Source organism: Macaca thibetana, chromosome 2 (genome assembly GCF_024542745.1).
Source record: "Macaca thibetana thibetana isolate TM-01 chromosome 2, ASM2454274v1, whole genome shotgun sequence".
NCBI lineage: Eukaryota > Metazoa > Chordata > Mammalia > Primates > Cercopithecidae > Macaca > Macaca thibetana.
In genome coordinates, this window is record NC_065579.1 from 148987335 (window position 1) to 149012195 (window position 24861).

General features: G+C 39.2%; 1 protein-coding gene across 1 annotated transcript in view; it reads left to right on the plus strand.

The window, feature by feature from the left end:
- The window catches only part of OSBPL11 (oxysterol binding protein like 11), a 73129-nt gene that overhangs the window by 33563 nt on the left and 14705 nt on the right, over positions 1–24861 (plus strand). Inside the window, exons 6-10 of the mRNA XM_050781646.1 lie at positions 1327–1528; positions 5073–5218; positions 8771–8911; positions 16982–17480; positions 22376–22562. Of these exons, the coding sequence (XP_050637603.1) occupies positions 1327–1528; positions 5073–5218; positions 8771–8911; positions 16982–17480; positions 22376–22562 (1175 nt within the window). The remainder of the gene's footprint in view (positions 1–1326; positions 1529–5072; positions 5219–8770; positions 8912–16981; positions 17481–22375; positions 22563–24861) is intronic.

Sequence of the window (24861 nt, forward strand, 5' to 3'; positions counted from 1 at the left end):
CTAAAAGAGTCTGTCCACTATGTAGAGTTTCTATGTGAATTAAGCTAGTGTCCAAAGGATGGTCCATTAGAGAACTTTCTGCTCACAACTGAAAGTCTTTAAGCATAATAAATTCAGTTTTCCTCTAAAAAATTGGCTTGCTCATCATTGTTACTCCATTGGTTCTGTTAGGAAAGCTGTACAATGCTCCTAATAAAAGCAGAGTGTATTAAAATCTTTTAAACTGAAAAGCTTGCATCCAGTACTCGGTCCAAAATCAGCATAACAGGACCAGAAAGTTTGGTTAGGAAAGAGGAAGCAGGAAAGCCATTATGCACTCATAGTAGATTCAAATTGAGTCTGACCAAAGGTATAAAAAGTAAGTGGTTGAGAGCCCAGACTGGAACTTAGTTTAACTTTGGAAGGAAGTATTTGATTCTCCTGTTAAGGATCTTCTAGAATCTTTCTGATAACTTGATGGCTTAATATTCTTTTTTTTTTTTTGAGACAGAGTCTCACTTTATCACCCAGGCTGGAATGCAATGGCTCTATCTCGGCTCACTGCAGCTCTGCCTCCCGGGTTCACGCCATTCTCCTGCCTCAGCCCCCGAGTAGCCGAGACTACAAGCGCCTGCCACTATGCTTGACTAATTTTTTGTATTTTTAGTAGAGACAGGGTTTCACCGTGTTAGCCAGGATGGTCTCGATCTCCTGACCTTGTGATCTGCCCACCTTGGCCTCCCAAAATGCTGGAATACTCTTAATAAAAAGTGCCAGGTCTTTTACATTTTGTTGCTTCCAAAGAAAAATTGCAGCTGCCTTAGATAACAATCTTTTGCCCAATTGATAAGCACCATTAAATGTTCATTAAATGAAAATAGCCAAACAAACTTTTAAAAAGCCTAATATGGCCCATTATGTCTTTTATTTTTTATTTATTTTTAATTTTGAAACAGGGTTTTACTCTTTCACCCAGGCTGCAGTTCAGTGGCGTGATCATGGCTCACTGCAGCCTCAACCTCCTGGGCTCAGGTGATCCTCCCACTTGAGCCTCCCGAGTAGATGGGACTACAGGCATGTGCCGCCATGCCTGACTAATTTTTAAAATGTTGTGTAGAGATGGGGTCTTTCTATGTTGCCTAGGCTGGTCTTGAACTCCTGGGCTCAAGTTATCTTCCCACCTCAGCCTCCCAAAATGCTGGAATAACAGGTGTGAGCCACCGTGCCTGGCCTAGTGGGTCTTTAAAAATGGCTCAGAAGCTGAATCTGGTAATTAAAATGGCAACTGTATGTATACACGTTTTACAGAAATCATGAGTAGGACCCACAGAACTGTTTTTTCCTTAGATGATGTCTCATGCTGAAGGACAACAAAGAGATTTAATTAGACGAATTGAATGCCTTCCTACTTCTGGCCATCTTAGTTCCTTGGACCAGGATCTCTTAATGCTCAAAGCTACTTCCATGGCAACTATGAACTGCTTAAATGACTGCTTTCATATTCTCCAGTTACAGCACGCATCACATCAGAAGGGCTCATTGCCTTCAGGTAAGTTGTCGATTAAAGGTAGGGCTTCACAATGAAGGCCAACACACGGAAAGGACTGCATTTGTTGTAATTCTAATTTCAGAAAATCTTAAAAAAAGGAAAAGAAAACCAGAGCCTGTTGGTTTTTAATTATCCTGCTGATGTTATACAAATCCTTAATGACTGTGTCCTTTTCAGAATCTAAAATGATTTTAGGACTAATGTCTAATATCACTGAACATTCCTGAAGAGACCTCAAGCTCAACATGTCAAAAACTGAACTCAAAATGTGCATCTCCTATATTTCCATTAAAATTGGTGGCATCACTATCCATCTGTTCATCCAGTTGACCAAAGTAGAAACCTTTGCATTATTTTTTGAGTTTTGACTTAGTCCACTATCATTATTTTCATGTATATAAAAGTCTATCAGTCACTGTTCAGTTTGAAAAATAATGTGTAGCTAGGTAAGGTGGCTCATGCCTATAATCTCAGCTACTTGGGAGGCTGAGGCAGGATGATCCCTGGAGCCCAGGAGTCCAAGGCTGCAGTAAGCTATGATCCCACAACTGCACTCCAGCCTGGGTGACAGAATGAGACCCCATTTAAAAAAAAAAAAAAAAAAAAAGTATATATATGTTCACTATTTGAGAACACCTATTTGTTGAAATTAATTGTGCTAGGGAAATGTTATTGCATGGTACTACAAAAATGAGTCTTTCTGTAAACAAGATGCTCATCACATTGTGTGAGCAATAACTTAATAATGCTAGTGATGGCTGTGACTTAATACCTTACATCTCATTGTTCTCTTATTTAACTAATTCACCTTACTCATAAAAGAAAGATATTTTAGAAAGGTAGAGTCTCTGCTCAGGAGACAGTTTCCCTTAGTCAGATGGATATAGGATGGACCTCATCCTCATGTGTGCCTAAATTCAACGATTCCAGCCAACAAACTGTTTTTAATGGCAATTATAGAGGTAGGTCAGGGCACTATTGAGAGAGGCCAGTTATGTATGTTCCTCTTAAAAAATTCATAGTCCACTTAGGGAAGAAACATGTAAATGGTAAGTATAAAATAATGTGTAGGGGCCAGGCGCGGTGGCTCATGCCTGTAATCTCAGCACTTTGGGCAGCTGAGGCGGGCGGATCACCTAAGGTCAGGAGTTTGAGACCAGCCTGGCTAACTTGGTGAAACCCCGTCTCTACTAAAAGTACAAAAATTAGCTGAGCGTGGTGGCAGGCACCTGTAATCCCAGCTACTCGGGAGGCTGAGGCAGAAGAATCGCTTGAACCCAGGAGGCGGAGGTTGCAGTGAACCAAGATCACGCCACTGTACTCCAGCCTGGGTGACAAGAATGAGAATCCATCTTAAAAATGATAATGTGTAGGGTGCTTCTACTAAAAGGAATAAACTGTGGGAGAATAGCTGACTGGCTGAAGGAAAAAAAAGATAATGCATAGGGTGCTACTACCAAAGGAACAAACTGTGGGAGAATAGCTGAATGGCTGGTAGAAAGAGTTCTGAGAAAGGCACAGAGAAGCTGCAAAGACCGATTAGTTTAGGAGTGAGAGGTAGAGGAAAGGGCATTCCATAGTTTAGGAGTGAGAGGTAGAGGAAAGGGCATTCCAAAGAGATAGAGGAGTCTAAATTGTGAGTTGTGAACGTGGATTCGTGGCTTGTAGAAATTGTAAGTAGTTCAATATAAATTTTTTCTTCTTATAAAGCAACATACTCATTATAGAAAATACTGTAGAGTCAAAAGAAGAAACAAAATATATGCATTGTCCTACCAACCAGAAACCACCACTGTTGATATATTAGTATGCTCCCCCTCCCAGATTTTCTCTTTTTTCTTTTCAGTTTTTGTTTCGTTTGCCCTGTTGTTATTGGAAAATATATGTTTGTATCTTTTTTCACTTTATATCAAAAATGTGTTCCAATCATATGCTATTGATAAATTTGCTTAGTATTTATATTCCTTTGAGGAGACAAATGTACTTTGATTGACTTAACTATATCCCTGTGTTGAACGTTGGATTAGTTAGGCTTAGCTATGAAATTTGGGTTAATTCTAGTGTTGGTGATCATAATTCTCAGTCAAATGAAACAGTTTATTTCCAGTTTATACTACTTAATTTTTGCTTATTTTTAAGACAATTTTTTTTTTTAATTTTATTTTTTCTCACTCTGTTGTCCAGGCCAGAGTGCAGTGGCGCCATCATGGCTCACTGCAGCTCAACTTCCCAGGCTCATGCTATTCTCCTGCTTTAGCCCCCGAGTAGCTAGGACTACAGGTACACGCCACCATGGCTGGCTAATTCCTTTTAGTTTTTATAGAGATGGAGTCTCTCTGTGTTGCCCAGACTTGCTTAATTTTTTTAAAGTATGTCAAGTAACACAGTGCTAGATATTAGATGCTCAGTAAGGACTTAATTAAATACTATATTTCATTTGTGGCCGGGCGTGGTGTCTCATGCCTATAATCCGAACACTTTGGGAGGCCAAGGCAGGCAGATCACCTGAGGTCAGGAGTTCAAGACCAGCCTGGCCAACATGGTAAAACTTCATCTCTACTAAAAATACAACAATTAGCCAGGCGTGGTGGCGAGCACCTGTAGTCCCAGCTACCTGGGAGGCTGAGGCAGGAGAATCATTTGAACCTGGGAGATGGAGGTTGCAGTGAGCTGAGATCGTACCAGTGCACTCCAGCCTGGTCAATAGAGCGAGACTGTGTCTCAAAAAAAAAAAAAAGTACATTTCCTACTCCTACATTTCTGCTGCAGTAGTCTGAGCATCCCTTATTATAGCACTCTATAACCAAGTTTCTGTGAAACCTAGATCAGCCTCTGAAATCAAATGGAACATTTTCCATTATTGATTAGGCATAGAATCCACTTTAACTAGTTGAGGGTAACAAGAGACATTTGAATCATTAACCAAGAAGATGACAGGTCTCCAAATGTGACCACTGTCTTCACTAGGTCAGTTATTATTTATTCAGTAGAAGAGTCTTTCAGTTTAAGTTGTATGGGGCTTTTAAAAAATGATTTCAAAAAACAACATATATTTGCAATTCTTAAATTAGATCCAGGGGATTATTTTGATTGGTTAGACAATTGTTGCTGAGAATAAGGCTCAATCCCAAATTGAAACAAATTTTACTCTTTCACAGTCCCAGACTCCTCCTGTCGCTGTGACTCTCTAAAGCCTAATTGCATACTTTTTAAGCAGTAGAGGGACAAAGACAGCAAATCAACTGTTAGGTTGTAAATATACTTCGTGATTCGCAGACTTGTCCAAGAATGAATTCAGTCCTATTCAGGGTTGATTTCTTTTAAATAGTATCTGATATCAAGTTGCAAGTTGCTCTGTTGTAAAATACCCAATCATCGGGCTCATGCTAATGAGATATAAGTGGCTGTCTTGCAGGGTCTCTTAACAGGTTTAATTGCTTTTAGTCTTGTAGGCTCGAAACAAAATTGTTAAATAAAATCCACATCTGCCGAACTTTCTAGATTATGAGCAAGTTTCAGCAAAAGGTTTCTCTTACTTCATCAGGAACAACAATCGAGTGGTTAGAACCAAAGATATCTTTATCAAACCACTATAAAAATGGAGCTGACCAGCCCTTTGCAACTGAGCAGAGTAAGCCGGTGGCAGTCCCAGAAGAGCGGCCTGTTGCAGAATCTGGACTATTAGCAAGGGTAAGGTAATATAAAAATATGGTTTTGATGTGAAAAATTAGGTATCACTGAAAAAGTCAGTTTTCTTTTCATTGTCAGGGCATGCACATCAACTTAACACCTGAGCAACACTCTTGAAGATTCTAAAATGTTTTAAACTGCACTGTTTTTGAAGAGGTCTCTGATATTAAACTTGTTGAATTTTCCAGGTTAAATTATGTGCCCTTCTTACTTTTAGTTTACTTTTGCTTGATAAAAATATATTTAAAAAATTGAAATTTATGTTTTTCTTTTCCTAGGAAACAGCTTACGAGATTTGCACAATGTTTATCTCTTACATTTCTTAACCCATTATCTTAACATTATTTATTAAGTTTATAATCTTAAAACTTAAGTCTTTTTCATAATAAGCACTTTACCAAGCCAGTTGTTTCAAGTATTACGCTACTTAAAATAGCACAGAATCTTAGGGTTTATATTTTTATAAACTATTATTCATTTCACATTTCTTAGAAGCTGAAGACGGTTTTATTCTATTCATAATCTACCACTATAACAAATCATATTGATTTTTTTGCCTTTTGTGTTCACATCTGTTATTTTAAGCTATTTTTACTTGATAAGCATTTTCCTATGTTGTACTAGTCTGTATAATTAAAGATTGAAGTAGTCTATTGAGTTAATGCCCCTATTGTTGAATATCTAGATTGTTTGGGGTTTTTTTTTTTTTTTAGTTTATAAATAACACTTTATTATCTTGTTTCCAACGTTTTCTTTCTTTCTTTCTTTCTTTCTTTTTTTGACAGAGTTTCGCTCTTGTTGCCTGGCTGGAGTACAATGGCGTGATCTCAGCTCACCACAGTCTCCACCTCCAGGGTTCAAGTGATTCTCCTGCCTCAACCTCCCTAGTAGCTGGAATTACAGGCATGCACCACCACGCCTGGCTAATTTTGTATTTTTAGTAGAGATGGGGTTTCTCCATGTTGGTCAGGCTGGTCTCGAACTCTGGACCTCAGGTGATCCACCCGCCTCAGCCTCCCAAAGTGCTGGGATTACAGGTGTGAGCCAGCACACCTGGCCTTCTCCTATTTTTTTTTTTTTTAGCTTATCTTATAATAATAATATAATTTAGGTTATATTACCAAGTAGCGGCCGGGCATGGTGGCTCACGCCTGTAATCTCAGCACTTTGGGAGGCCGAGGTGGGGCAGATCACGAGGTCAGGAGATCGAGACCATCCTGGCTAACACAGTGAAACCCCATCTCTACTAAAAAAATATATATATCTATATCTATATAGATATTGATATAGATATAGATATAAAATTAGCCAGGCATGGTGTTGGGCACCTGTAGTCCCAGCTACTTGGGAGACTGAGGCAAGAGAATGGCGTGAACCCAGGAGGTAGAGGTTGCAGTGAGCCGAGATTGCGCCACTGCACTCCAGCCTGAGCGACAGAGCAAGACTCCGTCTCAAAAAAAAAAAAAAAAAGTTATACTACCAAGTAGCATTACTGAGTCAAGAGTAATGCATAGTTAATGGTACTTTATATATTCGTAAATTACTTCTTAGAAGAAATGTACGGCACAGGGACTTCCAAAGTTGACAAAAGTGTTGGCTTGATAAGGCAGGCATTGCAGGCAAGGGTTGGCAGGGGAGAAGAAAAAACAATAATATATAAAATGCTTTTTCTCTATAGCTGTTTGACTAGCTCATTTGTAGAATCAGCAGTTAAGAAGTATTTATTAAGCTTAGTATATGACAAGTCCAATGCTAAGAATTAGAGAAGAAGCAAAAATTGGAAGATACAGGTTTTTCACTGAAGAGACTTATAATGTGCTTGGAGTCACAACATATACACTGAAACAATGAGATGATAATATAAAGCAATATACTTTTTTTCTTAATTGATACCATGTAGGCTATTGGGATGGGGTATTCAGAGAAAGGAAGAAGACATATTGAGTGGGGTACATGAGAAATGCTTTGGAGAGAAAGTGGGATTGGAATTGAGCTTTGAAAGGAGACAGGATTTGAAGGGAGGAGGAAGAGAATGGGACTCTCAAGATGAAGGACTAACACTAGCAAGGATCCTAAGGCATGTGTGTTTATTGAGGAGAAAGCTTGCCTGGTAGTTTTAAACCCAGGATATGCCATTCAGTAGCGTGTGAACCAATTAATTAACCACCCTTAGCTTCAACTTCCTCATCGGTAAGGTAGGGATAATACTACCTTTCAAAATCCTTATGAGGATCAATTGAATTTAGTAGAACACCTGGCTTATGGGAAATTATCACAGTATTTTTGGATTTTACAACTCTAAATGGCATTATTCATGTTCTCTGTGGAATGAAACTTCCAGGAGCACTGCTCCATAGAATGCAGTGTAAATTGTGCCCCCAAATAACATAAAAATAATGCAGAAGGGTTTAGTCTTAATGACAATAGCGTCATGATCATGGGGAAGAATGTGCTATGTTTAAGAAGATTGGTACATGATATGACTTGGAATAAAATGTGAATAGGATATGGAAGTAGACATGAAGACAAATGAATAGATTATGTGCATTTCAATTGAAAAATCAGTTGGATTTGTGACTGACTGGATATAGGGTTGGATCAAGTCAAGTCCCAAGTTTTTGAGTGTAAATGATTAGATAAAATTGTATTGTCATTCACGAAGCAAAATTAGGAAGAAAGAGACTTTTGAGAAAAAAGGTTTAGTATAATTATAAACATGTAAATTTTACATGAGAGGAGGATATATGATTATAAATATATATAAAAAACAAGGGGCTGGGTGTGGTGGCTCATGCCTGTAATCCCAGCACTTTGGGAAGCCAAGGCAGGTGGATCACTTGAGGTCAGGAGTTTGAGACCACCCTGACCAACATGGCGAAACCTAATCTCTACTAAAAATACAAAAATTAGCCAGGTGTCGTGGCGTGTCCCTGTAATCTCAGCTACTTGGGAGGGTGAGGCAGTAGATTCACTTGAACCCAGGAGGTGGAGGTTGCAGTGAGCTAACACCACTGTACTGCAGCCTGGGCAACAGAGCAAGACCCTGTTTCAAAAAGAAAAAAGCAATTAAGGAACTGGGCGTGGTAGTGGGCACCTGTAATCCCAGCACTTTTGAGAGGCCAAGGCGGGTGGATCACTCGAGGTCAGGAGCTTGAGACCAACCTGGCCAACATGGTGAAACCCCATCTCTACTAAAAACACAAAAATGAGCTGGATGCGGTGGTGCACGCCGGTAATCCCAGCGACTCTGGAGGCTGGAGGAGACATTCTTCATTCTTTTTGAAAAATTCTATTTTCCCTCCAAAAAAGAAAAATAGTTCATATGTGATATATATGGCAAAACTGCAATATGTTCAATATCAACAATAATGGGGCTCTCTGAAGGAAATTTATTCCATGGCCAAATAGTTACAGTTCTGAAAGATTTTTGCCCATACTCAGATTCACTTAGGTCAAATGTAAATGTCTTCAAATCTGATATTTATATTTTTGTCCTCAATGGATATGAATAGGTAGCTAAAATACTAGACTTTTGCTTTGTTTTGCATCAAGGAGCCTGAAGAAATAAATGCAGATGATGAGATAGAGGATACATGTGACAACAAAGAAGATGACCTGGGAGCTGTAGAAGAACAACGTAGTGTCATCCTACATCTCTTGTCACAGCTTAAGCTGGGCATGGATTTAACGAGAGTAAGTAATGGCATAAGCTGGCTATGGAGATTGTTAAGGGCTGTACCAGTAATTCTTCATGTTTATGTCAGGACTTTTTATTTATTTATTTACTTTGTTAATATTTTAATTTTTTTTTTCAAGACAGAGTTTCACTCTTATTGCCCAGACTGGAGTGCAGTGGTGCAATCTCGGCTCACTGCAACCTCCACTTCCTGGGTTCAAGCGATTCTCTTGCCTCATCCTCCTGGGTAGCTGGGATTATAGGCACCCACCACCACGCCCAGCTAATTTTTTGTAGTTTTGGTAGAGATGGGGTTTCACCATGTTGGCCAGGCAAGTCTCAAGCTCCTGACCTTGTGATTCTCCCACCTCAGCCTCCCAAAGTGCTGAGATTACAGGCATGAGCCACCACACCTGGCTGATCTTTCTATTTTTTGTGATTTTTATTTTTTATGATTTTTTTTTTTTTAGTCTCCTGATCAGCATTTTTTGTTTTCATAAAAAATGGCTTTCTTGGCCAGGCACTGTGGCTCATGCCTGTAATCAGGCTGGCCTTGAACTCCTGATCTCAAATGATCCACTGTCCTCGGGAGGCCGAGGTGAAACCCGTCTCAGGAGGCTGAGACAGGTGGATCACTTGAGGTCAGAAGTTCAAGACCAACCTGGCCAACGTGGTGAAACCCCAACTCAGGAGGCTGAGGTGGGCAGATCACTTTAAATCAGGAGTTCAAGACCAGCCTGGCCAACATGACAAAACCCTGTCTTAGGAGGTGGCTGAGGTGGGCGGATCACTTGAGGTCAGGAGTTTGGGACCAGCCCGGCCAATGTGGTGAAACCCCGTCTCTACTAAAAATACAAAAATTAGCCAGGCATGGTGGCCTGTAGTCCCCAGCTACTCGGGAGGCTGAGGTGGGAGGATCTCTTGATCCTGGGTGGTGGAGGTTGCAGTGAGCTGAGATTGTGCCACTGCACTCTAGTCTGAGCAACAGAGCAAGACTCCATCACTAAAAAAAAGGCTTTCTGGTTTTCTTGTGCAGCAGGAAGTTGTCTGGCAAATAATACCAATCGTCTTTGAGTTTCAGAACAAAATTAAAGGGGTCCATTGGTATACTGTACTGGAAAATGTAGAGAAAATTATGTAATCCTACAAAACTATGAAAGGCACTTTCACTTACTTCCCACATGTGGATCATGCATTTGGGTATTATCTATAACAGGAGTCTGCAGACTTTTTCTGTAAAGGGCCAGATAGTAAATATTTGCAGCTATGTGGACATAGGTCTCTGTTGTAGCTGTTCAACTCTGCCTTTGTAGTATAAAAGTAGCCATAGACAATATACTGGATTGGGCATGGCTGTATTCCAACAAAACTTCATTTACTAAAACAGGAGGCCAGATTTAACCCAAAGACTACAGTTTGCAGATTCCTCGCCAAAAGCTTTGCTACTTTAAGTGTGATCTGAAGACCAGTAGCATCGCCATCACTTGGAAACTTGTTAGGAATGCAGAATCTCAGGCCCCAGTCGCAGACGTGGTGGACCAGAATCTGCATTTTAATAAGATCCTTTATGATTCATATATACATTAAAGTTTGAGAGGCACTAATCTATAGTTTTTAATTTTAGGCCAGTTTTCTCTGTTCCCAGTTTATTTAACTAGTGTGTCTTAATTTGTCTTAACAATTAATCCATGACATTATTTAAAAAGCCAATCAAGTTCAAAACCTATATATGTCAAATATATATTACTTTAGGGTTATTTACTTTGAATTACTGATGAAACAATTTTGCATTGTTTTTAGGAGATAGATATCAATTGGAGATTTTTTTGATGCCATTGAAGGTAGATTTAAAACATTGTTTCCAACGAATTGTTCATCTGAAAATATAACTTAAATAGAAAGCATAAGAAGCAGACATTTTAGGAATTAATAAAGAAACCCATAAAGCTTTCATTATTTATATAGCTTCAGTATTTCAGCTGGGAATCATTTCTGTTCTAGAAATATTTTCATATTAATGGTTCAGAAAAGACCTCATAGTTGTGAAACTGGTTAAAAATGAATAGTCTTCTGAATGGGGTTGTTTGGTTTTAACATGGTGTTTGCAGTCCCTGAGATTTGCATTTATAAGGCGCAAGAACAGCACTGAAGTTTATGAGGCATAAGAGCATTTGAAAAAAGTGTGCTGTAATAGTAATCCACATGGTAGAAGTTCTCTCATGGCATGAATAACTGCATATACTATACTTTCTCCACATTTGTACCTTGTTGATTAAAAAGTTGTATGTGGCTGGGTGTGGTGGCTCATGCCTGTAATCTCAGCACTTTAGGAGGTCAAGGCAGGTGGATCACATGAGCCCAAGAGTTCAAGACCAGCCTAGACAACATGGCAAAACCCTGTCTGTACTAAAAAATACAAAAATTAGCTGGGCATGATGGTGCACGACTGCGATCCCAGCTACTAGGTGGCTGAGATACAAGAAATGCTTGAACCTGGGAGGTGGAGGTTGCAGTGAACCGAGACTGCCACTGCACTCCAGCCTGGGCGACGAAGCGAGACCCTGTCTCAAAAAAAAGGAAAGAAAGAAAGTTGTATGTGTTACACATATATTACATTAATATTAACCAACCACAAATTAAGAACATCTATACAACATTTAATGGAATGATACTTTTCAGGCAATATTAAAGAGCCTGGTGGCCGGGTGCCGTGGCTCACGCCTGTAATTCCAGCACTTTGGGAAGCTGAGGCAGGTGGATCACTTGAAGTCAGGAGTTGGAGACCAGCCTGGCCAACATGGTAAAACCCTGTCTCTACTAAAAACAAAGAAATTAGCCTAGCGTGGTGGCACATGCCTGTAATCTCAGCTGCTTGGGGAGTTGAGGCAGGAGAATCTCTTGAACCCAGGAGTCAGAGGTTACAGTAAGCCGAGGTTGCACCACCACACTCTAGCCTGTGCGACAGAGCTAGATTCCGTCTCAAAAAATAAACAAATAAATAAAGATAGTCTGGTGACTAAACTTCTGTCACAGCTATGTCTTATCTAATAATAACACTTACTTAACAAATATTTACTGGGCCCTTGTTATATTCCAGACACTGTGCTAGCTCTTGGGACAGCAACAAAGAAGATAACCATGGTCCTAACCTTCATATTGTGAATAAGTAATATGCACTTTCCCTACTGTTCATTTTGTTCCTTTTTAAATAATAATATGAAATTAGTGTAAACACAGAAAATTTTAGAAAACCAAAGAAAATCTATCATTTCACTACCCTAACATAACACAGCTCTCACTTTTGGTATTCCTGTCTAATCTTTCTTCACTTTGTCATAGTTTATATGCAGTTTTGTTTTACTTCCTTTTTTCAGTTAATTTTTGTGTGTGTGAAATGTGTTAAACACACAGAAGACTGAATGGAATACATATAAACATTCAAAGAAAAAAGATAAAATGAATACCCTTGTATCTACCTCTGATATTAAGCTATAGAACATTGCCTGAACTTGGAATCTCTGAGTTCCCCTCTCAGTTATAGTCCTCTACTTTTTCTTCCACATAACAATTTACTTTACTTTTGTGTCAATTATCCCTCTACTTTTTGCTATGGTTTTACTGCTTTTTTGTACTCCATAATGATGTTTAGAAAAAAATGAATAGCTAACATAAGCTTAGCATAAGGAAAGGACTGCGTTGCCATTTGTAGAAAACAGCTCCCAGAAAAAGATAAGTTAAACATTTGAGTCTCTGGCTTTAGCTTTTTATGTTATTGAGAAAGTTTAGAAGAGCCCTTTGTAGTGAAATTAGAAGGCAAAGTTGTGAGTCCTGTAAAATATACATCCCAGAGCATTTGGTGTGAGCCAGCTGCAGGAGGAATGTGGGCTGGGGAAGTGAACTGCTCAGTATTTTCAGTTTCAGAGCAAACTGTGACCTACCTCCAACTCTCAGGAGTAGATTGAAGTTAGAAGGCATCTGTTGGGGAAATGAGCATCTTCAGCCAATCCAGACAGCAGAACATGGAGAGGAGAGTAAGAATTTCACCAGCGGATAGTCAACACAAGCCAAATACAGATACACTTGGAATCAGTTTCACTAGGCTTTTTTATCCTCAGGTTTGAAAAGATGATACAATGGCAGCATGAAGCGTGTGGATGACAGTCTTCAGTATGTCTGTCTCTTGAGTCACATCACTCTAATCTGGACCAGGATTTCCTTTAGCTTTCTCTTTGGCAAAATCTGTTTACTGTATCCATTTCTTCTTTCTTGGTTGCCTCTCATTTTGTTGGAATACATCCTCCATTAATTTCTCAGGAAGATTTGTAAGAAGAAAATGTGAACATGTGTGTCTGAAATGTCTATGTTGCCTTCATGTTTCATTGCTGGTTTAGATAGAATTTGTTGCTTGTGGCCAGGTGCAGTGGCTCACGCCTGTAATCCCAGCACTTTGGGAGGCCGAAGCAGGCAGATTACTTGAGGCCAGGAGTTCGAGACCAGCCTGGCCAACATGACAAAATCCCATCTCTACTAAAAGTACAAAAATTAGCCAGGCATGGTGGCACATGCCTGTAATCCCAGCCACTCAGGAGGCTAAGGCACAGGAATCACTTGAACCTGGGAGGTGGAGGTTGCAGTGAGCTGAGATCACGCCACTGCACTCCAGCCTGGGTGGCAGAGTGAGACTCCATCTCAAAAAAAAAAAAAAAGAATTTGTTATTTTTAAATAATTATCTTTTATAATGTCTCCTTGCTACAGGGTTCTAATGAAAAGACTGAAGTCATTCTGATTCCTAATCTTTTGTTTGTGACTTGTTTTGTAGTTTTTCTCTCCAAAATTGTTTAGAATCTTTTCTTTGTCATGTCTTGATATTATGACATTGATGTAGATTTCTTTTATCCGTTGTATCTGGGTACTTGGTGGGCCTTTTCAGTGTGACAACTCATGGTTTTGAGTTCTCTGCAATTTTCTTGAATTATTTCTTTGATGATTGTATTAGGGTTCTCTCGAAGGATGGAAATAATAGGATAGATAGATACATAAAGGGGAGTGTATTAAGGAGTATTGAGTCACATAATCACAAGGTGAAGTCCCATAATAGGCCATCTGCAAGCTGAGGAGCAAGGAATCCAGTCTGAGTTCCCAAACTTCAAAAGTAGGGAAGCCAGCAGTGCAGCTTTCAGTCTGTGGTTGAAGGTCTAAGAGTCCAAAAGCGAAGAACTTGGAGTCCGACGTTTGAGGGCAGGATGCATCCAGCACAGGAGAAAGATGTGGGCCAGAAGACTCAGCAAGTCTAGTCCTTCCATGTTCCCTTGCCAGCTTTTATCCTAGCAGCTGATTAGATGGTGCCGACGCAGATTGAGGGTGGGTCTACCTCTCCCAGTCCACTGACTCAAATGTTATTCCCCTTTGGCAACACCCTCACAGATGCACCCAGGAACATTACTTTGCATCCTTCAATCCAATCAAGTTGACACTCAATATTAACCATCACAATGATTTTTCTTCCAATTTTTTGTTTGTTTGTTTGTTTGTTTTCTCTGAAATCCTTATTATATGGCCATTGGACTTCCTGGTCTGGTCTTTTATTTTTCTCTCCTACTTTTCCTTTTCTCTCTTTGTCTGGCTTTGGTGTTTTGGGAGATTTCTTCACCTTTTATCTTTTAACCCTTCTTTTGACTTTTAATTATTGTTATGTTTTTAAATGTACTGATTTTTTTCAAAAGCATTCTTGTTGTATGTATATAATATCTTCTTAATTCTCTGAAGATTTTTTTTTTTTTTTTTTTTTTTTTTTTTTCCCCTCCTTTGAGGTTTCTGTTTCTCCAAATCCGTTTCTTTATTTTGTTCTTTATATTCCTAGTTAGAGGTTTTCTCGGAAATCAGTATTTCTTTTCTGCTCACAATTAAGTTTAGGGAAACTAAAACCTGACTTTAAGCTTCAACACATAGGTGGTGCCTATGTTTTTCATTGTCCCATAATCTGGATGGGCCATTTGTTGGGAAACTTGGTGTCAGTATCATTAGGTTTTTCCTCTAGGTTTAGTCAAATTTCCCAGAAGAAAAATTTTTTCGGCCGGGCGCAGTGGCTCAAGCCTGTAATCCCAGCACTTTGGGAGGCTGAGACGGGCGGATCACGAGGTCAAGAGATCGAGACCATCCTGGCTAACACGGTGAAACCCTGTCTCTACTAAAAAAAAAAATACAAAAACCTAGCCGGGCGAGGTGGCGGGCGCCTGTAGTCCCAGCTACTCGGGAGGCTGAGGCAGGAGAATGGTGTGAACCCGGGAGGTGGAGCTTGCAGTGAGCCGAGATCCGGCCACTGCACTCCAGCCTGGGCAACAGAGAGAGACTCCGTCTCAAAAAAAAAAAAAATTTTTTTCATCTCGCACTTGGTGAGTCCAAAAGTAGTTAAAAAGGAGAAGAAGGCTGCATGAGAGAGGGTGTTAATAGCTAGCATTTAGTTTACATGAAGTTATTAAATGCCCTTGTTATGTATCACTTGGTATCCTCTCTCTTAGAATTCCTTGCTATTCTCCAGTCTAGAGAATAGACCACCTTGTTTATCCGGAGGCTAAACCTCTAGACTTTGAGGTCTAAGAGGGTAGTTACTAACAGTGTGGAGTTGGGGGTATGAGTTAGGCATCTAATTGCTTTCCATACAGATTTTACTCAGTTATTTTTATTTTAGCATTTCTGTGAACCCCCAGATCCAGAGGCACCTAGTGCTGTCAGCTCCTGAGCCTTTTCAGGAATCTGTGCATGTTGTAATCTACTGCCTGAGTTTCAGCTTTCTCGTTAGGAACTCTCAAAATTTTGTTGTGTTTTGTCTACTTTCCTGGTATCTCTGGGTTTGTCTTTATATGAAGTTTATTTAATTTCAGTGGAATTTTGGTAGAAAATGAAATTAAGATGCATGTGTTCAATTCACCAACTGAACCTGCAACATCCACTGTCTTTTGTATTATTTATATCATCTTCAAAACCATCTTTTTAAATGACTATAATAGTCATTAAATGAAAGTTCCCTACTTCAGTTAGCTAGAACCATAGTTCAAAATGGAGGTTGTTCTAATTATTTTTTCACAGTGCTTTTCCTTCATTCAATTATTTATTTCCTAAGGCTAGATTCTTAGAATAATAAGTACTAGGCTAAATAGTTAAGAGCATCTTAGGGCTCTTGAAAAATATTGCCAGATTTTGCTTTCTCACAGGTTTGAACCATTTTGCAGTGCCTTTCCGAACTCTGCTTTAAGTAAAATACTTAATCTTTCTTACACTTACCTGGTTTTAAGTATAAAAAGTTCTCTTATTGGAAATAGTTCTCTTGTACTTAAGATTAAATATATGTTGCAGTTTTTGCTTCAGTCTGTGATCTCTTTAGTCTGTTCTCAGGGAATGACATTTATTGACTCTTCTCATGTCTTGGTCATTCATCTACAATTTAATTTTAACATAGGAAAGGAGCAAAGGCAGGCTAACATTTACTTTGAGTTTTAATGCCGTTTCCCTGGTGATACTTTTATCCAGTCTAGAAGTTTGAGGATTTTTTTGAAGTTTCTTCTAACCCTCTTGAATTTATGTTTAATCTTGGGCAGGTTTGCATTTCCTTGTAAGAATGCTTTTTTTTTTTTTTTTTTTTTTCCAGATAGGGTCTCACTCTGTTGCTCAGGTACAAGTGCAGTGGCACAGTCATGGCTTATCATAGCCTCGACCTCCCAGGCTCAAGTGATCCTCCCACCTCAGCCTCCTGAGCAGCTGGGACTACAGGCACAAGGCACCATGCCCAGCTAATTTTCGTATCTTTTATAGAGACAGGGTTCCACTATGTTGCCTCGGCTGGTCTCGAACTACTGTGCTGAAACAGTCCTCCCAACTTGGCCTCCCAAAGTGCTGTGATTATAGGCATGAGACCCTGTGCCTGGCCAAGAATGCTTATTTTTTAATGTGACTAAACACTTTTTCTTTATGACTTTGTTTTTAATACCCATCTAGAATGAAATGTTTTCAGAGAGAGAACAGTTGTCTACAGATATGCTACACATGGATTAAATTTCCCCTCTTTCATTGATTGTCGTTGTTGTTTTAGGTGGTGCTTCCTACATTTATCCTAGAGAAGCGTTCCTTGCTGGAAATGTATGCAGACTTTATGTCTCATCCAGACCTATTTATAGCCATCACTAATGGAGCCACAGCTGAGGACAGAATGATTCGCTTTGTTGAGTACTACCTTACCTCATTTCATGAAGGCCGTAAGGGAGCCATTGCTAAAAAACCATACAATCCTATCATTGGAGAAACATTTCACTGTTCCTGGAGGATGCCAAAAAGCGAGGTAGCATCCAGTGTTTTTAGCAGTTCTTCCACCCAGGGAGTCACAAATCATGCTCCTTTATCGGAGGAGTCTTTGAACCAGGTGGGAGCAGACTGTTATACAGTCAGATTTGTTGCTGAGCAGGTTTCTCATCATCCTCCAGTCTCAGGATTTTATGCAGAATGTACAGAGAGGAAGATGTGTGTAAACGCGCATGTCTGGACTAAGAGCAAGTTCTTAGGCATGTCAATAGGCGTGACAATGGTTGGAGAAGGTAAGTAGAAAAATTATTTTACATATATATATATATTTTTTTTTTTTCAAGCAGGAATGAAAGTTTATTTAAAAAGGCTTTAGAACAGGAAAGAAAGGATAGTTCGTTTGGAAGAAACCCAAGCAGGCACGTGAAGGTCAAAGTGCCTGTTTAACAATTTTTAATATCAAACTACAATCTTAAATTTAGGAACCCTAGATAAATATTAACTATAAGTTTAAAATGTTAAGTTAATTTTTAGCTCCAATTCCTAGAGTGTTCCAGAATGCTTCTTGGGGGGGATGGGAGGAGTATATCTATGAACTAATGTAAATTCTCTTTTTAAATTATTTTTTTCTGATTTTAAATATTTCCTTTCTTTTCTTTTTTTTGAGATGGAGTCTCACTCTGTCGCCCAGGCTGGAGTGCAGTGGCGCGATCTCAGCTCACTGCAACCTCTGCCTCCCAGGTTCAAGCAATTCTTCTGCCTCAGACTCATGAGTAGCTGGGATTACAGGCGCCTGCCACCATGCCACCACACCCAGCTGATTTTTGTATTGTTAGTAGAGACGGGGTTTCACCATGTTGGTTAGGCTGGTCTCAAATTCCTGACCTCTGATGATCCACCCACCTTGGCCTCCCAAAGTGATGGGATTACAGGCATGAGCCACCGTGCCTGGCGATTTTAAATATTTCTTATCAAATATTTAGAAAACTAGAAAAGTACAAAGCAGAAAATAAAAGCTTCTGTATTGCCTGCATCCATATATATATATATAATTTAATATTTTATACTTTTTCTGTGTGTGTATATTCAGGACTTTTAGCCTTATAAAATTAGAATTAATAATATATATAGTTTTGTGTCCTGCTTTTTAATTAAATATATTTGTTTTCTCATGTCATTAATAAAACATTTTAATGACTGCATAATATTCTATGAAATATATTTTCCATCTTTTATTTAAACATTTCCCTTTATTTGGACATTGAGGTTGGTCCCAAATTTTTATTATTATAAAAATCACAAAAAAATAGGTAAATCTTTTTTTTTTAATGTATTTTTTTTTTTTTTTTTTTTTTTTTTTTTTTAAAGAAACAGGGTCTTGGCCGGGCGCGGTGGCTCAAGCCTGTAATCCCAGCACTTTGGGAGGCCGAGACAGGCGGATCACGAGGTCAGGAGGTCGAGACCATCCTGGCTATCATGGTGAAACCCCATCTCTACTAAAAAAAAAAATACAAAAAAACTAGCCGGGCGAGGTGGCGGGCGCCTGTAGTCCCAGCTACTCGGGAGGCTGAGGCAGGAGAATGGTGTGAACCCGGGAGGCGGAGCTTGCAGTGAGCTGAGATCCGGCCACTGCACTCCAGCCTGGGTGACAGAGCCAGACTCCCCGTCTCAAAAAAAAAAAAAAAAAAAAGAAACAGGGTCTTGCTCTGTTGCTCAGGCTGAAGTGCAGTAGCATAGTCATAACTAACTGCAGCCTTGACCTACTCGGCTCAAGCCATCTTCCTGCCTCAGCCTCCCAAGTAGCTAGGACTACAGGCATGCACCACCATGCTAGCCTAATTTTTTTTATTTTTCTTTTTAGAGACAGGGTCTCAATATGTTGCCCAGGCTGGTCATGAACTCCTCCTGGGCTCAAGTGATCTTTTGGCCTCTACCTCCAGGCATTAGCCTGTAATATCAGCACTTTAGGAGATGGAGGCCAGAGGTACTATTCATAGAATATTTAGGTGCTATTCATAGAATATTTAAAAATACATACTGATAAAATTTAATTCTACTTCATCAGAAGATTGTAAAAAATTATTTTTGGAAATACAGTGTTTTTTGACCAAGAATATGAAACAAAAACAAAAATCTCCACAGAAATTATTGAAGAGTTAATGAAAATATAATGACAGGAAAAAAACTACCACTTTTATGTTAAAGGAAAATGCTTATGCAAAGAACACTTTGCTCTGAATGTCATTTTACAATGTAAGCATGGCAGCATTTAAGCCTGTCACTCTAATATTTTGAGATTGTGTTTTAGTCATTATGAAGAAAATATCCTCCTTTTCAGTTTTCCCCATTTTTAAGTTCTGTTGTAGTATGTCTTACCAATTTCCAAATAATATTTCAAGTTAATTACAACTTTTATAACATTAGAAAGTACTCTCTCGTGTGTGTGTGTGTGTGACGTTGTGTAGCTGTGTCACCCAGGTTGAAGTGCAGTGGGGCCATCTCGGCTCACTGCAATCTCTGCCTCCCAGGCTTAGGCCATCCTCCCACCCCAGCTTCCACAGTAGCTGGGATTACAGGCATGCACCACCATGCCCAACTAAATTTTGTATTTTTTTGTAGAGAAGAGATTTTGCCATGTTGCCCAGGCTGGTCTCAAACTTGTGAGCTCAAGTGAGCCACTACACCCAGCTGAAATCATTCATATTTTATTAGTTTAAAAAAAAAAGTTTGCTACCCTTCGTTATAAACTCCATAACATTAGCCTTAAGCACTTCATAGATCAATTTGCTTATTTTATAAGTGAAAGAAAAAAGTCTAGAGGTGATGAGACATGTCTAAGGTCATAAAGGTTAAGGAATCGACACATTTAGAATCATATTCTTTGACACTCTTCCAAAGGACAGTTAGTCTTACCAGTTCATGTAACAGTAAGAATCTGGGAATGGTAGCCTCTCACACTACAAGAAAGGAAATACTTCAAGAAGTGAAGAAAAGCTGAGCACAGTGGCTCACATCTGTAATCTCAGTACTTCGCTGGGCTAAAGTGGAAGGATAGCTTGAGCCCAGGAGTTGGAGACCAGACTGGGCAACATAATGAGAGCCTATCTCTGCAAAAGTAAATTTAAAAAAATTAACTGGGCATGGTGGCTTGCTTCTGTAATCCCAGGTACTTGGGAGACTGAGGTGGCAGGATCACTTGAGCTCGTGAAATTGAGGCAGCAGTGAGCCGTGATGGTGCCACTGCACACCAGCTGCGTGACAGAGGAGGACCTTGTCTCAAATGTAAAATTTTTTAAAAAAGAAATGGAGAAAAGCATTCATATCTTAACCATGCTTTAATTATAAAGGAGGTATGTAAATAATTTTTTATTGTGCTGCTATATATTAGTGGAATATATTGGAAATTAAATGGTTATCGATATCCGCAACAGAAAGTAAGTAAAAATCAGGAATGGTGCTGGGTGCGGTGGCTCATGCCTGTAATCCCAGCACTTTGGGAGGCCGAGGTGGGTGGATCACCTGAGTTCAGGAATTCAAGACCAGCCTGGCCAACATGGTGAAACTCTGTCTCTACTAAAAATACAAAAAAAGTAGTCAGGTGTGGTGGCGGGTGCCTGTAATCCCAGCTACTTGGGAGGCTGAGGCAGGATAATCGCTTGAACCTGGGAGGCAGAGGTTACAGTGAGCCGAGGTTGTGCCATTGCACTCCAGCCTGGGCATCAAGAGTGAAACTCCGTCTCAAAAAAAAAAAAGACTTAAAATATATACAAGTATGTTGTCTGTCATCTGACAGCTCTCATTATGTATAAATATATTATAGCCAGAACCATGTATTTTATGAAATGGTTCAATAAACCTTAATTTATTGTTGCCCTTTGTGAAGACTAAGAGCAATACAAAAAAAAATAGTTGATGTTGCTTTATGTAGGCTACTTTAGAATCTCATTTTGTCTCTTCGCATATCCTAAAAATTGACTATATTAAAATATTTAAACACGTCCCCTTATTTGTGAACATTAAGAAGTGAGTGCTTAACGAGCATTTATTAAAAGGGAGATGCCATAAACGTTTGGACTAGTAGTACATATCCACTTCAATATGTGGTCTGTTGATGACACAGGTAATGAGTTTAGAAGGTTAGTAATGTAGCTTGAGTATCCTTAGTATCCCTTAATTATCTAGTATAGAGTGATTATTCGTTAATGTAGTCCCCTTTTTATAAAACCTTTTAAACCATCTTTAATTAGCATCACTTAATATGGAACAGGCTCCTTTCTCCATTAGAATAACATTTGTTTGAAAACCACCACTGTTAACTCTTCTAGCTTCACCATAAATATTTTATAATTTGGCAAACAAAATTATTATGACCATAGTTTTTTATAATCAAACAACATCTTTTCTTTCTTAATATACATACAATAGAATGAAGAACAATTTTTTCCCATTATACTGTCTTAGATCAATGTCTGTGACTTAATAACATTGAACATCTAGTTATTCCCAAACTGCTAAAAAGTTATTCATACTAATGATAAAATTTTAGCATACCATTGTCTTAAACTCTGACTGAAGGCCTTTTTAAAAAAAGTATTTTTAAGGGCCAGGCACAGTGGCTCACGCCTGTAATCACAGCATTTTGGGAGGCCAAAGCAGGTGGATCACCTCAGGTCAGGAGTTCGAGACCAGCCTGGCCAACATGGTGAAACCCCATCTCCACTAAAAATGCAAAAAAAATTAGCCAGGCATGGTGGTGGGCACCTGTAATACCAGCTACTCGGGAGGCTGAGGCAGGAGAATCGTTTGACTTGGGAGTCAGAAGTTGCAGTGAGCCAAGATCATGCCACTGCACTCCAGCCTGGGCAACAAGCACAAAACTCCATCTTCAAAAAAAAAATACATATATTAGGAGCATTGGAGGAAACCCTTGAAATGTTTCCACTGTAACATTTACTGGACCCACAAACCTCAAATTGACAGAAAGGCCATAGTGAAAATAAACCTGATTCACTATTGCGTGGTACTATTGTCAGATATAGTTATAAATGAAGTCAGTTTTATGAAAGTTAAATGAAGATTAGGAAAAATAATGATGCTTATTTACTAGACAGGAAAAAAATTAATATGGATTTTTTCGGTAGCTGTTTCTTTAAAAAGATGTTAACCACCCTCATGTTTTCACATTCAGGTATCCTTAGTCTGTTGGAGCATGGAGAAGAGTACACATTTTCTCTACCTTGTGCATATGCTCGGTCAATTTTGACTGTTCCTTGGGTAGAACTGGGTGGCAAAGTCAGTGTCAACTGTGCAAAAACTGGATATTCAGCCAGCATCACTTTTCATACCAAGCCATTTTATGGTGGCAAACTGCATCGGTAAGCACATTTTAATGATATCTCGTTCTTATTCTTCCATTTTGATTTTGTATTACAACTCCTTATTCTTTTTCTGCTCTGTTTTATGTGAAGTTGGATTTGTATTCATGTTTATTTCTTGTTTAAAATATTTCATCTTTTAAGGCATTCTGAATATCATGCTCTATTTTTAAAAGTAGCAACATTAAGATATCTACTCTTAAAAATTTTCCAGATGAAGTAACTAGTGAGCTTTACAATAGAATTTCTAACAAATGAACTTGTAGTCTCTGGCCCAATTCTGCCTTTAAGGGATACAGATTTGGATCTGGACCTCAGTGAAGGCAGCTATAGCTACAAGTTAGGGTGGAAATATATCTAATCTTGAAGAATGGTTCAGGAAGCACAATGATTAAAGCCAGTGTATGTGTTTCAGTAGATGCTTAGGTGGAAGCAACTTGCAGTGATACATTTCCAGATCCAGCACTTCTTATTTTCAATGATATTGATGTATTTCTTTTTTTGTCATTTGTTTTTTTGAGACAGAGTCTCACTCTGTCGCCTAGGCTGGAGTGCAGTGGCACGATCTTGGCTCCTTGCAACCACCTCCTGGGTTCAAGCAATTTTTGTGCCTCAGCCTCCCAAGTAGCTGTGATTATAGGCATGTGCCACCATGCCTGGCTACTTTTTGTATTTTTAGTTGAGATGGGCTTTCACCATGTTGGCCAGGCTGGTCTCGAACTCCTGGCCTCCCGTGATCTGCCTGCCTCAACCTTCCAAAGTGCTGGGAGCCACCACACCCGGGTAATATTTGTATTTCTTAGTCACATGTGATTTTTTAGTCATGGGTGGATCACCTGAGGTCAGGAGTTCGAGACCAGCCTAGCCAAAATGGCGAGACGCCGTCTCTACTAAAAATACAAAATTAGCTGGGTATGGTGGTGCATGCCTGTAATCCCAGCTAGTCAGGTGGCTAGGCTGGAGGATTGCTTGAATCCAGTAGGCAGAGGTTGCAGTGAGCTGAGGTTGCGCCACTGTACTCCAGCCGGGGTGACGAGTGAAACTCCATCTCAAAAAAAAAAAAAAAAAAATTGACCGGGTGTGGTGGAAGGTGCCTGTAATGCCACAGGAGGCTGAGGCAGGAGAATTGCTTGAACCTGGGAGGCAGAGGTTGCAATGAGCCGTGATCGTGCCACTGTGCTCCAGCGTGGGTGACAGAACAGGACTCTGTCTTAAAAAAAAAAAAAAAAAAAGGGAATTCTTTTTTTTTTTTTTTTAAGAGACAGGATCTCCCTATGTTGCTCAGGCTGGTTTTGAACTTCTGGGCTCAAGCAATCCTTGGCTTCCCAAAGAGTCAAGATTACAGGCGTGAGCCACCATGCTCAGCCAAATTTCTTATTCTTGACACCTTTTCTTCTTTGTGCTTACAGATTATTATAACTAAGGTCTTCTCCATGTCTTTATTTAATGCTCATGCCTCCTTCCTCAAACATAGCCTAGTTTTTTTTAACTGCTCTCTGCAGTTGGGACAGACACATTATCTGCTGTCTGCATTTGGTATAAATATATTATATTCTACCTGTCTTCCCTTACTCCCTCATTTTCCACATCTATCTCTGATGCAGCCAAGTGAGCCTACTTAACTATTCCCCATTATCATGTCCACCTTCTGTTCCCATTTTCCACACTCACTTTAGGGTGCCTATATATATAGTGCGTGGTGTAATATCATAAAGATTTTAGGATATGTAGATGTGTGTGTGTGTGTGTGTGTATATATATACACACACACACACATTATAACTTTTCTGCATACTAGAGATACAGAGAAATAAAAATAAAAACTAACTTTGCCTGCAAGAAGCTTTCAGTCTGAGATTATAATCCAGGATACTATTTTTGGAAAGCATTTGTAAGGCTTTTAGAAAAAACTTGTATATAATAGTTAAAAATAAAGTCTGTCATAATACCATAAAGATGGGTAAGGACAATGGTACTGTGAAGCTAGGATTAGGTGATTACTATAGCTAAAAAATCAATTTTTAGTTTTGATTCGTCTGTTAAAGCAAATAAAGAAACATGATGCTTAACATACTTCCCAGTGTCTGATAAAGGAAGCATATCTCTTTTTCAAGATAAACTATTTTCCTGGCACTAAATTCTAAAGGGATTTGTTGCATGTGTCCTTACATAGTGACATCGAGTAACATAATAGACAGTATCTTCTTCAGTAGCTCTCCATAAAATGTAATTACGCTTCATGTGAATTTTTTATATATACCATCAGTGAAACCCAAAGCTAACTTTCAGTCAATAAAAT